This window comes from Rattus rattus, chromosome 5, assembly GCF_011064425.1.
Source record: "Rattus rattus isolate New Zealand chromosome 5, Rrattus_CSIRO_v1, whole genome shotgun sequence".
Lineage (NCBI taxonomy): Eukaryota > Metazoa > Chordata > Mammalia > Rodentia > Muridae > Rattus > Rattus rattus.
In genome coordinates, this window is record NC_046158.1 from 110,872,841 (window position 1) to 110,886,776 (window position 13,936).

Consider the following 13,936-nt stretch of genomic DNA (forward strand, 5'->3'; position numbering starts at 1 on the left):
CCCCGTAAGTGGGAATAGTGTATGAATACTAGAAAGACAGTTGTCAGCTGCGCAGATCAAAGGGATGTGGCAAGGAGCTGTGGCTTTCTCTCTGTCCAGCATCCCCGAGTTCCTGAAGGCTGCTTTATGTCCTATGCCTTCCCACTCAATCAACTAGTCCCAAGACCTAAAGGCCTCCATGTCCTCGAGGTACAGGTGCCACAGTACGGTGCAGAACCTTCCTCCTGATCAAGTTGGCCCATCTATGAAGGTCTTCCAACCCCAGAGAACAAAAAGCCCCCTCTGACCTCTGAAATCTACTAGAGTTTTTATTTATTGAGGTCTCTATCCCAATCAGTCATTTAAAAACCAAGTACCACAGACCTGAGGGGTAGGAGCTAGGAACTGTACCTCCTCACCACACGAACAGCAGTGGGGAAGAAGATGAGGGCAGCAGAGGTGGAGAAGGGAGACGACAATAGCAGCAGCAATGGGGCATCAATGTCACAGAGACAGCCACTTGGTCCTCCCCCAATCCCTAGCTAGAGCCCCTATGGCTTGGGGTGGAAGAGGTAAGTCCCACCCCAGGTCCCTCCTCTCAGACAGCCTCCTCAGGGCTCAACCCATTTCTTCCGTCAGGAGACTCAGGCACATGGGAGAGGAGGAAGTGGGGGAGGAGACTGGAGAGGCAGGGTGTGGTAGGAATGAAGGCAGAAGTGGGGGGGCATGAGCAAGGGCTAACCCTGCCATGCCCACCAGGGGAGAGGTGAGGAAGCCACACCATCACGCAGCATGTCGGGGAGCAGGTGGACTTTAAGGCTCAGGGGCTCAGGCAGGCAGGCAGGCAGGCAGGCACGGCCCCAGGCCTCAGTCGAAGCCGTGCCAGTCGCTGTGTTCCGAGTCATACTCCAGCTCTGCGCCCACACACTTGACACCATCCAGCAGCATGGGTGTACCGTGGTGCCGGTCTGCAAGGTAGGCACCACAAGTTAGGAGTGTGCTGTGTGCTGGCACCACACCACGTTTATTCCACAGGGACCTCTCCCTGGCACTAGCAGGGATTCAGGGAAAACCCTGCCAGCTTCAAGAATCTCTTGAAGTCAGTCTCATGTCTCCCTCCTCCAATCAGACCTGCCCTAGCTCTAACTCACCCATGACCCGTGCTTGCACCGTCACATGCACGCAGGTGCCTATGTCACCCTCGCAGGCCAGGAGCATCTCCTCTTTGAGGACACCTTCTTTGTGAGCTGAGTACTCACACTTGATGCTGTAACCTGATGGAGGACAGGGATGGATAGGCAATCAGTACCTTCCATAGCTACTCTATGAGTCCCCAGCACTCAGTCCCCCACCCAGTAGCTCTTGCTGAGTCTCTTCCAGAAAGAAGCCCAGATGGTTCCTTCAGAGACCCACCCCACAGAGATGGTCCCACAGGACTTAAGGAGCTCCCCATCCTTTCAAATAAGGCCAATGTGCCTCTGGCCTGAGAACGCGGTGTGGCTCTAAAGGTGGAAGGCCAGGTCCAATTCATCCTTCTGGTGCCACACAAGATGGCAGGAGGGTGATGGAGATCAAGGAGAGGCCGTCAGTGGGCTTTGAACAGATGGGGTGGCAAGAGGAAGGGACTTCCATTGAAGGACAAGTGGTTAGGAAGCAGTAGTGGGGACATGAAGCCAGTACTCAGCATCGTACCCTTGAAACTGACACCCTAGTCTCTGTCAGGCTGGTGGTCAGGAGTAGGACAGCTCCAGAAGCTAGCTGGAGAAGCTGCCAAGGCTGGAGGCCCAAAGACAGTTCCTCAGTGGCTCCCATCTCTGGGACCTCTCCAATGAAGGTACCATCAGAGAGTGAACAGGTATGCAAACCTGCAGCGTATGTTAATGGAATGGACTTCTCTGTCCAAAAATGGAGGCCTGGGGCTGGAACTGCCATTCTCCCATACTGGAAGCTCAAGGAGGTGCCATGCCCTGACTTTTGCTGAACTGCCTGATCATCCTAGCTAGGAAAAGGGCAAAACCCTCACATTCTCACGCCTACTTGCAGCAGGCACTCATAGGTAATGAAGGCAGGGCTCTAGCAGCCCAGGAGGGGACCTACCTTCAGGGACGGGCGTGACACTGAGGAGCTTGAGGTGCAAGCTGTGGACAGGGGCCTCACGGATGTCCTTGCTCAGTCTGCGCACTGGAGGCAGCGTGAAAGTAATCTCATACCTGTGCAGGATCTTCAGGAAGCCTACCTGTAGCAACAGGGGGAAAGGAGGGGCATCTTCACTGTGGCTTCTCCTAGGGCTTCAGGGTATGCCGCCTGGGCTCCTCATGGGCCCCACCATCTGCTTCCCTGGGAGCCCAATGCTTGTTACTCTCCAGCTGTTCCCCTTAAGGCTCATGGTCCAAGCAATTTCAGCTGTCCAGATACACTGCCTGGCAATCAATGCTGTCCCTGTGGAACAGGGGCCTTGAGAACTTTTTTGGTGAAGGGTCGTGCCCAGCATCTGTCTCAAATACCCTACAGGCTTCAGTTTTATAGATATAGATATAAGAATATGGAAGTCAGGAAGGGACTGCCTAGAGGTCACATTGTGAACTATAGAAAAGTCCTTCCTAGACCTCCTGGTCACTCCTGTCCTGTGTGATTCACAGTAAGAAACCAGCCACAGCCAGGGAGGGAAAGCTTCACGACAGCACCTATCCAGATCAAGCAGCCCAGGAAGGAACGCTGGTGACATTACTTCATAGCACGGGATGAGAGAGAAAACAGAACTGGGGAACTGGACACTAGGGTTTGGGGAATGGCTCAGTGGTCTGTATTTAACATGTGTGAGTCACTGGTTTTGATCCCAAGAACCAACCAAACTAACAAAGAAACAAAAAACAACAACCCACTAAGCCAGCTGCTCCCACAGCAAGCCAAAAGCCGACTATTAACCACTAAACCTATGATCCTGTCTGCCAACACACGGTAATGGATGTGTGCCTATCTGCACACTCAGTGGTGCATGTGACCAGTGACCTCTGCTCATGGCCCAAGCAATTTCTGTTGTCCAGACACACTGCCTGGCAAACCAATGCTGTCCCTCTGGGACAGAGGCCTTGGGAACTTTGTGGTGTGAAGGGTCATAAGCTGAATGCGTCTGAGCCAGGCAGGGCAGCTCTCAGCTACTCCCAGCACTGAGACCCACTGGGTAGCTCAGACTGCTCTTTAGCCTGTAGCTGTCATGGGCCACCCCTGCTACACTCTCAAGACAAGGGCTGTGGAGAGAGTTCAGTTGGTAGAGTGCCTGTCTGCATGCGTGGCCCTGGGTTTGATCCCCATCGCCAAATCCAATCAAGCCTGGTGGGGCATACCTGTCATCTCAGCACTCTGGAGGAAGGGGCAGAAGGATCAGGAGTCCAAGGTCATCCTTGGCTACACGGCCAGTTCAAGGACAGCTTAGAGTGCATGAGACCCTGTCTCAAAGAAACAAAACAACGCTTTTTAAAATCTGGATTCCTTTTTCATTTATTGCTAAGAGGGTAGGCGTAACACATGCTACAGTGCTGTGGAGGTCTGAAGATAACTTGCAGGAGCTGACTCTATCCCTCCACCAAGTAGGTTCTGGGACCAAACTTAGGTAGCCAGGCTGGGCAAGTACCTTTACCTGCTAAGCCATGTTAATGGCCCTCAAAAAGTTATCAGGTCTAATAAGCTGGCACAGTGGGTGGAACTCTGCTTGCCACTGACCTGACAGCCTGAATCTGGTCCCTAGAACCCACATAGTAGAAGTGGGGGGCTGGCTCTTCCAAGTTGTCCTGTATATATGCTATGGCACACCTCTCCCCAAAATAAATACATGTAAAAAGGCTGGGCAGAGGTGGCACATGCCTGTAATCCCAGGACTTTGGAGACAAAGGCAGGTAGATCTCTGATCTACAGAAGAAGTTTCAGGATGGCCAGGGATATACAGAGAAACCCTGTCACGATAGATAGATAGATAGATAGATAGATAGATAGATAGATAGATAGATAGACAGACAGACAGACAGACAGACAGACAGATCAATTTAGATGGGTGGGAGGGAGGGAGGGAGGGAGGGAAGGAAGGAAGGAAGGAAAAGGTTTTTTTAAAGGCTTTCTAGGGGCTGATAAGATGACTCAATGGATAAAGGCACTTGCCACACACACACACAGGCTTTGGACAAGAGGTTAGTCCAATGTGAAGGGGGAAGGAGAGAACTGATTCCACAAAGTTGTCCCCTGACTTCCACATGCACACTATGGCAATGCAGTATAGTGCACGAACACACCATAATAATTTTACAAGGAAATGTAAAGACCTTCTGCCTGTACTTGCATACTGTGACCTGGGGCTCAGCTGTAGCACTTGCCAGGGAAATACTCAGAGATGTGGAGAATGGTGCTTATCCCAACCCTAATTTATAAAAGGAATGGAAATAATCAGAACACAGAGGCAGCCATGACATATGCCAAATACCAGATGGGGGTGAAATTTCATTGAAAATTATTTCCTGGCAGGCAGAAAAGTTTGCAAACAGAAGCAAGCAAAAACCATCATGTCAGTCGGGTGTGGTGGCACACACCTTTCACCCCAGCATGCAGGAGGCAGGGACAGATGGATCTCTCTGGGGTTCCAGGCTAGCCTGGTCTACAGAGCAAGTTCCAGAGCAGTTAAGGGCTACACAGAGAAACCTCCTCTCCAAAATCAAAAACAAACAAATGCAAACCCCTCACTAACAACAATACTAGCTTTTGGAAACAAAGCTTTGAAAAACATGCACTAACACATTCACCAGGGTCACTTGTGGACTGTCCTCTGGAGCTCACAGCGTGGAGGACAGACCAGACTCGTGCAGCTGTCCTCTGACCTTCATTTGTGGCTGTGGCATGCATGCTCCAACAAAACAAATAAGTGTAAGAAGCATATCCAGACAAAAGGACAGAAGAGATAAATGGGGGACAGACGGTCCAAGGCCACAACACCAGGACAGCAAGCCGAGGCCTGGTCCAGGCCCATGGCACCACAGCTTCCAACCAGCCTTCTATGGCCCCTGTCTATGGCATGTGTTTAAATCACTCACTGAGTTCCTTACCTCCCATTTTACAGATGAAGAAACCAAGGCTCAGGGAGAGGCAAGGATGTGCCTGTGACCCCAGCTGGGGAAGGGTTAGATGGATAGGACAACCTCTAGAAGGCAGGCAAGAGGAAGAAGACGTGAGGCTGGTGCTGAGGGGAGCTCACATACCTTGACTAGAAAGCTGTTGTCACTCTCCTGAGTAACCATGACCACCGAGTCATGCAGCTTTTCATCAAAGTGGACATGGCTCTGGGAGCCTTCTGCATCATGGCCTGCGGCAAAGCGGATACTTCGGACTCTGGGCTTACTGCCTAGGAAGAGGAGGAGAAGGCTCCAGGGACTGCCGGATTCCCTCACCACCAGGAAACCACATCTCCTTGTTTCCTCCCCATGCTCAGACTGCTCTTGACATCACCCAGCATACACTGACCAGTCACAGTAGACACTGTTAACCTGGAAGCTTGACCACCCCACCCACACACAGACACCTTCCTATGTAGTCTCCCACAAATATGTCCTTCCCAGCATACATGTGAGAAAGACTCAGGGAGTGTGGCTGATAGGACCCCTCGCTGGGCGGGAAAGACGCTGGCACCTTCTCTGCCATCATTCAGTGTAGAGGGGAACTGTCCACAGTGCCAAGCCACCATCTATTTGTTTTTAAGATTTTTATTTGTTTGTTTGTTTGTTTGTTTATGTGCATGCTGTCTGTGTGTCTGAGTTTATGTGAACAATGTGTCACAGCAAGAGAGCACTGGTCTGCTAGGCATAATGGCACACACATTTAATCCCAGCGCTTGGGCAGCAGAGGCAGGTGAATCTCTATGAGTTCAAGGCCAGATGGCACCACATAGTAAAACCCTGTCTGGGGGATGGGGAGTAGGGACAGCAACAACAAGGCAAGGAACTTGAAGGAACTGGGTTCACAGGTGTCTCTGGGCTGCTTGCTGTGAGTGCTGGAAACTTAACCCAGGCCCTGCACAAGAGGACTGCTGAACCATCTCCCATCCCCAGTGACACCTTCCCTTCCTGGTTTGTCAGTGCATGAGACAGGCCCAGCCTGTGACTCCTGATAACTCCAACCAACCTGGAGCACAGTGATAAGAATGAACTCTAGTGAATCTACTTACAATGGAGCCTGTTTACAAAACCACACTTTTTAAGAAAAAACAAAAAAAAAAACACTTGGCCACCTGGAAGAGGCTTGAGCTGCAATGTCAATGGTCCTAGCACTGAAGAGGCGTGAAGCCTCCCAGTCTACCCCAGTTTCCCCCTCTACTAGTATAGATGAGGGTCTGGGAGGGTTATTAGCTGTCACTGTGATGTCCTGGGAATTCTAAGGCCAGAAAGCACAGGGATTAGAATATACTATGCGGCTAGGAGATAGGCAAGAGCCTATGGGGAAGGTTTAGCCTATGGGAAACCAAGGGCATGACCCCAGCCCTCTGTGACCCTCCAGCAAAGGCCTTAGGCCTCCCAAGAGTCTGCTCTAGAGTCATTTTGGTGGGAGAACCTGGACTGGCACTGGTCTAGATTCTTGGATACACAGCAGAAGCCCTGCCAAACATGTATAGCCACAGTCCCTGGTAAGCCCCCTTCAGCCTGGTTCTAAAATCTTACCCAGTTTCCTTTACCTAAAGCCTTCCAGGTTCATGCTGAGGCCCTGGCCCAGGTATCTGATGCTCAACCAGCCCAGCCCTCATGTCCTTTAACACTGCAACTAGTGGAACAGAAGGACTGACATATGTGGACACAAGAGCATATACTTCCATAGAATGGTGAACCTAGGGCTCCCTGCAGGGGCTTGGGTGATCCTGGACCCAGCACAGGCACTGGCATATTCTGAACACTGAGACATATCATATTCAGGGCTGAAACAAGCCAATATGTAACAATACTCCATCCACCAGGGGCCACTCCAAGAGTTCATGCAAACTTACACACTTACAGCACTTACCTCTGTTGGCTGCAGCCATGGACACCCTCCCTGCCCCTGGGCAAGACACACAGCTCCTACTTGACACTGCCACTCAAGCTCAGCAGCCTGCCATGCTCCAGAGACAGCAGTAGGAACCTGAAGGATGAGGAATAAGGAAATAAATAGGAGTCAAGACCCCCATGGCTGGTGGGGATCCGGGGGAGCTCCCTTTGGAAAACCCTTATTGCTTTCAGAAGTCACAAGGGCACCTGTCTGACCCTTCTAGTTAACACACACACACACACACACACACACACACACACACACACACCCTCAGCCCAACCCTGCCTGATACCCTACTGACCTAAGACTCATCAGGCTAGCTTCAGTTGCCAAAATGCCAACAGGACTCGTATGTTCAAGTACCTATTGGCAGGAAAGACAGCTTAGAAAGAAAGAAGGCTTTCTTTACTGGCAATTTTTAGAGGCTATTTCTGGTATTGCTGACCCCAAAGAGCAGGTCCAAGGACTATGTTATTCAGGTCATACACCCAGTTCAAGTAGATACAGGTCAGTCAACAGTATGGTTACAAGTGGGCAAGAATAGGAGACGACCTCATAAGATTTCATATTCATATTCTGGAAGTCAGTCAGGGCCACATACAGAGTCCTATGGAGGAGGTGCCCCCGTTTAAGCCTGCTGTTTAGATCCGAACCTGAGTCACAGAGGCCTCTGGCTAAGCAACCCAAGGGCTACCTCAGTGAAAAAGTAACTGTAAGAATCTGAGATAGGGCATTGGGGATTTAGCTCAGTGGTAGAGCGCTTGCCTAGGAAGCGCAAGACCCTGGGTTTGGTCCCCAGCTCCGGAAAAAAAAAGAAGCTGAGATAGATCAGCAGGTAAAGGCACTTGCTGCCAAGCCTGATGACCTGGATTTAGTCTGGGGGACCCACATGGCAGAAGAGAAACAACTCCTGCACCTCTCCACTGACCTTCATACATATGCTGACTAGTGCATGTGCAACTGTACATATGTACATACATACATACATGCATGCATACATGCATGCATACATACGTTCAGCAAAATCGAGAAGAACCACCATGAGGCATTCTTAGGAAGTTTCTGATGGGTAGAGGAGAGCCCATTTAAACATCAGAAAGGCAGTGAGCACATGATAGAAGAGATGGAATATACACAGCCATCACAAGTACAGATTACAGAAAAGGTGGAAAGCAATCAAAGCGAACCCTAACTGCATGCACCACGGAGGGCAGCACTGCCTCAACTGTCTGCTATGGAATCGGGCAATTAAAGGGAAATAATTCAGCCTGTATCTCGTACATGAACTGCCATCTTTGTGGGCAACTTCTTGCTAATAACAAAGGATCAAATGCCAAGTCATTCTGCGCTCCTAAAGAAACAAACGCCAGAGGCAAGGACTCTCTGGATGCTGCTAACCCATGAGAGACACCCAAGTGGCACTGACAGATGATCTGGGGGCCCAAAGAGAGAATGACACAGATTGCAATGGAGAAATACTATCTCCCCTCACTCACTGTGGGACAACATAGCCATTTCCCCTAAGTAAAGTCACAAGGATGACTGATGAAGATGCTTAGGCCAGGCCTAACTGAGCCTCTGCATCCAACTTAGCCAGAAACACACGACTGTGGAACAAATGAAATAACTGTGAGCAGGCAATGAGACCATCCAGAAGGCAGGCTGTGCCACAGGACAACTGACCTGTTTCCATATGAGAGGGATGTGGGGAGAGTGCTCTAGATATGAAATTGGGCCACAGCCTGAGTGTTTGTTTGCAAATAAAGGTTCATTGGGTCACGATTCCTCCTACTCATTTGTATGTCATTTGTGATAGCTTTTGCACTGAGACAAAACTACTTTGAATAGTTGTGACGTGGCCTGCACAGTTCTGCCAACCTGCTTTAGATGGACGCTCGCATACGGCACCAAGAAGGCAGATAAATCCCACAAGAAAGCAGACCCTTTGCCTCATCAACTACAAGAAATGGTGGGAAGGGTTTCTAACTCTACTAAAAGAAGACATCTGGAGGGCTGGATGGCTCAGCAGCTACACGCACTGCTCTTGCAGAGGACCTGAGTCTGAGTCCTAGAACCCATGTCAGACAGCTCGCCATAGCCAGTAAGTTACTCCAACCCCAGGGGATCTAAACACCTCTTCTGGACTCTCCTGCTACCTATACTTTTGAGCACATGTTCCCCGCAGTCATATACATCAATTAAAGATGCAGTCATATACATACAATTAAAGATGAGCTAAGTCTGGGAGGTGGGCATGGAAGTGGAACGTGGTGGTGTGGCTTTGGTCTTAGCGCTTGGAATGCAGAGGCGTGTGGATCTCTGTGAGTCTGAGGCTAGCCTGGTCGATGGAGTGAGGTTCTATTAAGAAAGGAGACACAGACCAACATTTGGAAACCTGGAGATGGAACACAACAGTAGAGTGCCTGCTTAACATGTGGCAATGCCACAGCACTGTGTAAATTAATTTAATTCACATATATTAAGAAGGGCTTGAACAATGGTTAGAACACTTTTTGCTCTTACCAAGGACCCAGGTTCAGCTCCCAGCATTCACACAGCAGCTTAAAACCAGGGGACCGAAGCCCTTCTGACCTCCTCAGCTACACAGAGAGTTTGAAGCCAGTCTGAAAAACTGATTTTATTCAGTGAGATAATGGAATTTTACTATATATGCATGTCCATGTTTTTCAGAGAAGCACACTGAAGTGTTTAGAGATGAGTGACCAGGGAGTGACCTTATGTAATTCAGAGAATGAAGAGAAGCTATAGGGTAGCATTTATAGTCAGTGGCTGGGCCTGTCCCCTGAATACTGAGCAGTCCTGGGAACCCCTGGCACTTTATTTCTTCCCTACTGCCTGCTGCCAGACAAGTTCACCCAGACCCCACTGTGGTTAGGGTGTTCAGAGCTTGGGGCTCAAGACAGCCCCGGTAGAAAGCAGGAGAGATGCATGGAATTCCAAGACTCCAGACTCTGGGATGCAGAAACAGCCAGAACTGGAACATGCACCATCAACACCCTCACAGAAGCTCATTCACAGGCCCTGGAATGAAGAGCAGCAAGCTCTGCCCTCTTCATGTCTGGTCAGCTTGCCTCCAGGGAACCTAGCCTTAGAAAACATTCCAGTCACTTCCTAGAGTGGTAGGTTCCAGGCTGTGACTGGTAACCAGGGTGGCTGGTCCCCTTCACACTGCTGCAGCCATGGGGCAGCCACAGCCCAGTGTCTGTAAGGCTTTTCCATATCTCCAGATACTTCTAAGAGATGTGGAGGACCAGTGGCTGGTGAGCAAAGACTCCCATGAACCCTTTTAACAAGATGGTCTGACCTGGAGTAGTCCCGGTCTACCTTTTTCCAGGTCCTCAGCCAGAAGTTCCCCAATGCCCATCTACACTTAAGCTAAGCTCAGCTTCAGCCCCAGCATCTTTTTAGGAGAGCAGCACACTCCACCCCAATCCCAGGGAAGGCCCAGCCGTGTCCTCTCTCACTCTGGAGTAACTTATTTTAATCTTTCCTGTCGTTAAGGGCAGTGACTCCGGCTTTGCCAAATGTTGCCAGCATCCATCAAAGCACTGGAGAGGAAGAGGAATTCAGTTGATATTTGTTGATTGAACTAATGAATGACATCCTGAAGCAAGCCCAACTGGGCTAGATATGGTGTGCTCGGCGGGGTCAGTGACTCGGGAACTTTTCAGCCTCATCTCTTAGCCAATTCTTGCTCTAGAAGGCAACCTCCTCCCAACTGAGGTTTCCTTCCACTCTCCCTCTAGAGGGTTACGACAGTCAGTTGGTTCCTGCCATGTCACCCCAAGATGAACAAGCTACTGAAAGCAAGACCTCCATTTCCTGCAGAAGCCAGAATTTGAAGGAGAGCCGTCATGCAGGAACTGCCTGTAACCCTAAGAATGGTAAGGCAGGGACCACAGGAGCCTGGAAAAACCAAACCTCCTTTCACAACAGACAACCTGCCAGTGGCTGCCCCATGGGAGTTACACTTATCCACACGAATTCCTCATTAGAAACAGGAAAAGAGGCCACTGGGCCTCTCTTGCTGTTGTCCTGTCCACAGGGAACTGCCAGGCCACCTCACACCCTCTAGCCTGACCATGCCTCCAGCCTGTGCCCGTGCTAGCCAAGTTCCCATTGTCACCTCAACCACAGACACACACAGACACACAGACACACAGACACACAGACACACAGACACACACACACACACACACACACACACACACACACACGGCAGCAGCCAATCAAATTCAGACTAAACCCTTGCTGCCTGTAAGGATGGGCCATTTTACTTCTCCAATAGAGAAAGCAGTGGCCTGTTCTTTTCAGGGTTTGGTGCAGCTCTGCCTAGAACTCTGTGAAAATACCCACACCCTCTATTCTCCTACCTCAACCCTTAACCACTACAAAAACAAAAGCTTGGTTCCTCGAGCAAAGGCAATTTCACTGGAAAAAGGGCACCAGAAAAAGCATTTCTGGTCACCCTTGGAGGAGCCCTCAGGGAGTTCAGCTTCTCAGAAACTAGCTAAGAGATTAAGGAGGCCTCTCTCCCCTTCCCTTCTTCCTTTCTTCCATTCCAGGGCAGCCAGGCTCCAGGGAGACTGTGGAGAAGGCTGCTGCGGAGCCTTTTCTAATTCAGGCCCTCATCTAACAAAGATGATGCCCCTGTTCTTAGACGGCTGTCAACAAATCGGGAGTGAGAGGAAAGAACACTGGGTAGGCAGCAGGCAAACACGCAAACACACACACACACACACACACACACACACACACACACACACGTATATATTGCAGGATGGGGAACATTGAGGGGTTCTTGGGCTTTCAAATGCTCTTAGGGAACCGGGAGTAACAAAACTGTGGGTAAGAGAAAGCTTTGAGGGGTTGGGGATTTAGCTCAGTGGTAGAGCGCTTGCCTAGGGAAGCGCAAGGCCCTGGGTTCGGTCCCCAGCTCCGGAAAAAAGAAAAAAAAAAAAAAGAGAGAGAAAGCTTTGAGCCTACCTTTCCAAAGAACAAGCATGTGGGTAAATAGCCTGGTGGTTATGGAAAAACCCAGGGTCCTCAATGCCATAATGCCTTGCCCCTATCCAGTCTAGGCTGCAATTTCAACTCCAGGCTGCCCTATTCTAGCACTCGAGTCCCAAGCTAAGAGCCAATGATGGTTTATCCATGGCAAGGGGAACTCTTGAATTGTGACACTTTCCCTTCTGATTATCTACCTCTTCCCAGAGGCAGCCTGTAAGCCCCAAGGCATCACAAAGCCAATTTCAGCTTGAACTGTGCTGTGTGGCTGGGAGCACATCCCCAAACCTTCTAGCGTCTCCTCTCTCAAATCATTCTTCATCTACCATTCTCAACCTAATAGAAGCCTTTTTCTGTCAAAGCAGAAAACAACCTTCAATTCTTTCTACCTCCTCCCCTGCCCCCATCCAGGGACCCAGTCAAAGCTTAATCACTCAGCCCAGCATTAGCACTTTTCCAACCTCCCCCTAAAGCTCAAAGAACACCCACTGGAGTCTCTGATAGGGAGGGCCTCATCCAGGTCACATGTGGAAGTAATCTTATACCTACTCAGCCTTGACCTATCTTTAAAGCCCCCTTCCCCAAAGCCATTGATACAAGGCTCACAGCGAAGGGAAAGGTTGACCTGTGAAAAGGGTGCTACCCACTCCTGTCTACCGATATGTGTGGCTCTCCTCTGCCAAGCATCCACTTCCCACATTCCCCCTGACCTCAGCCAAAGGAGGGTGCTTGGATTCCTCTGGCCTCTAGATTGACTCTTCCACCCAAGAAGCAGAACACCAGTGACAGCTGCTCCAGATCTCCCTCCTACCCACTACCCACCCACCCTATCCTACCCCACCCCGGCGCGCTCCTTAATGCAAAGCAATACCCTATCTCCACATCCCACCACCAAGATTAAAGAGGAAAGACTCAAGCTGTCCAACCGAGTCCTATTCAGTAACAGGAGCACTGGTCCAGAACCTAAATCAAACCATTTCTGTGAGACACTGGGGAAGCTCTGGCTCTAGCCCTCTGGCCTTTCCTACCGCCATCGCTGTGGGTGTGGCACTCCCCACCCCACTATTATTGTTTTCTCAGGGGACAAGAGCAGCGGAACCGGCCTCAGACATACCCACACCAAGAGCAAGGCCGCGGTTCTGTCCATCTGAGATAATGCTCTGCGCTCTCTACGCTCGCCAGGCTGACGCAGGAGTCTCCGGAGCCGACACTCCCAACATCAACATCCACCTCATGATCGTGCCCGGGCACCGGAGGCTCAGAGGCTACTATACCAAGGTCACATAGAGCCATGAAGACCAAGTGGGAACAGGAAGTCAGTCACATTTACGCCCCCACCCTGAGGTGTCACTTGTACCCTGCCGGCTAACCGTCACTTGTACCCAGGACCCCACATCCCCCACCCCATCCCGCTTCTGCAGAGTTCCCTACGCTAGAAAGCAGAGCCTCCAGCTCCAGCACAGCGGAGGATCTCAAACCCAGGAGCCGGCGCTGGTGCACTAGACGGAGCCGGGAGGGCCCATCTCACCTTGCAGGCGAACCCCGCGGCCAGGCGGGCAGGAACGACCGCGGAGGCGGCGGCGGCAGCAGCAGAGCGGGCTCAAGAGCGCGAGGAAGAGCCCCGCGCCGCAGCACCCTCGCGCCACGCCCTCTCCTCCTTCATTGGCTTGAGGGGCGTGGAGGGGCGGGGCTAGGACACTTCAGACCAATGCGCTGTCTCTGAGATTCACCAATTAACGACGAAATTCCATATCACGTGCGCGCGGAGGCTGAGCCCCACGATCGACGTCACCTCAGCAGCACGAGCTCCGGTGGTGAAGCGGGCTGGGAGCTATGTGGGAACCGCTGCTGGAAGCGGACCAGCGCGACCTTCCCC

General features: G+C 51.0%; 1 protein-coding gene across 2 annotated transcripts; it reads right to left on the reverse strand.

Moving 5' to 3' along the window:
- Window positions 1-288: 288 nt before the first annotated feature.
- Window positions 289-13,709, reverse strand: C5H20orf27 (chromosome 5 C20orf27 homolog). 2 transcript variants are annotated; one of them, XM_032904231.1, is made up of 6 exons: window positions 13,589-13,709; window positions 7,009-7,125; window positions 5,220-5,362; window positions 2,077-2,215; window positions 1,131-1,253; window positions 289-947 (listed from the first exon to the last, which is right to left on the reverse strand). In XM_032904231.1, the coding sequence occupies exons 2-6, from the start codon at window positions 7,025-7,027 to the stop codon at window positions 847-849; spliced, it is 525 nt and encodes a 174-aa protein (XP_032760122.1). In that variant the 5' UTR covers window positions 7,028-7,125; window positions 13,589-13,709; the 3' UTR covers window positions 289-846. The 2 variants fall into 2 exon arrangements, with proteins under 2 accessions (XP_032760122.1, XP_032760123.1); XM_032904232.1 differs by lacking the exon at window positions 13,589-13,709 and adding an exon at window positions 7,334-7,714 and having other exon boundaries at window positions 291-947.
- Between the last annotated feature and the right edge of the window lie 227 nt (window positions 13,710-13,936).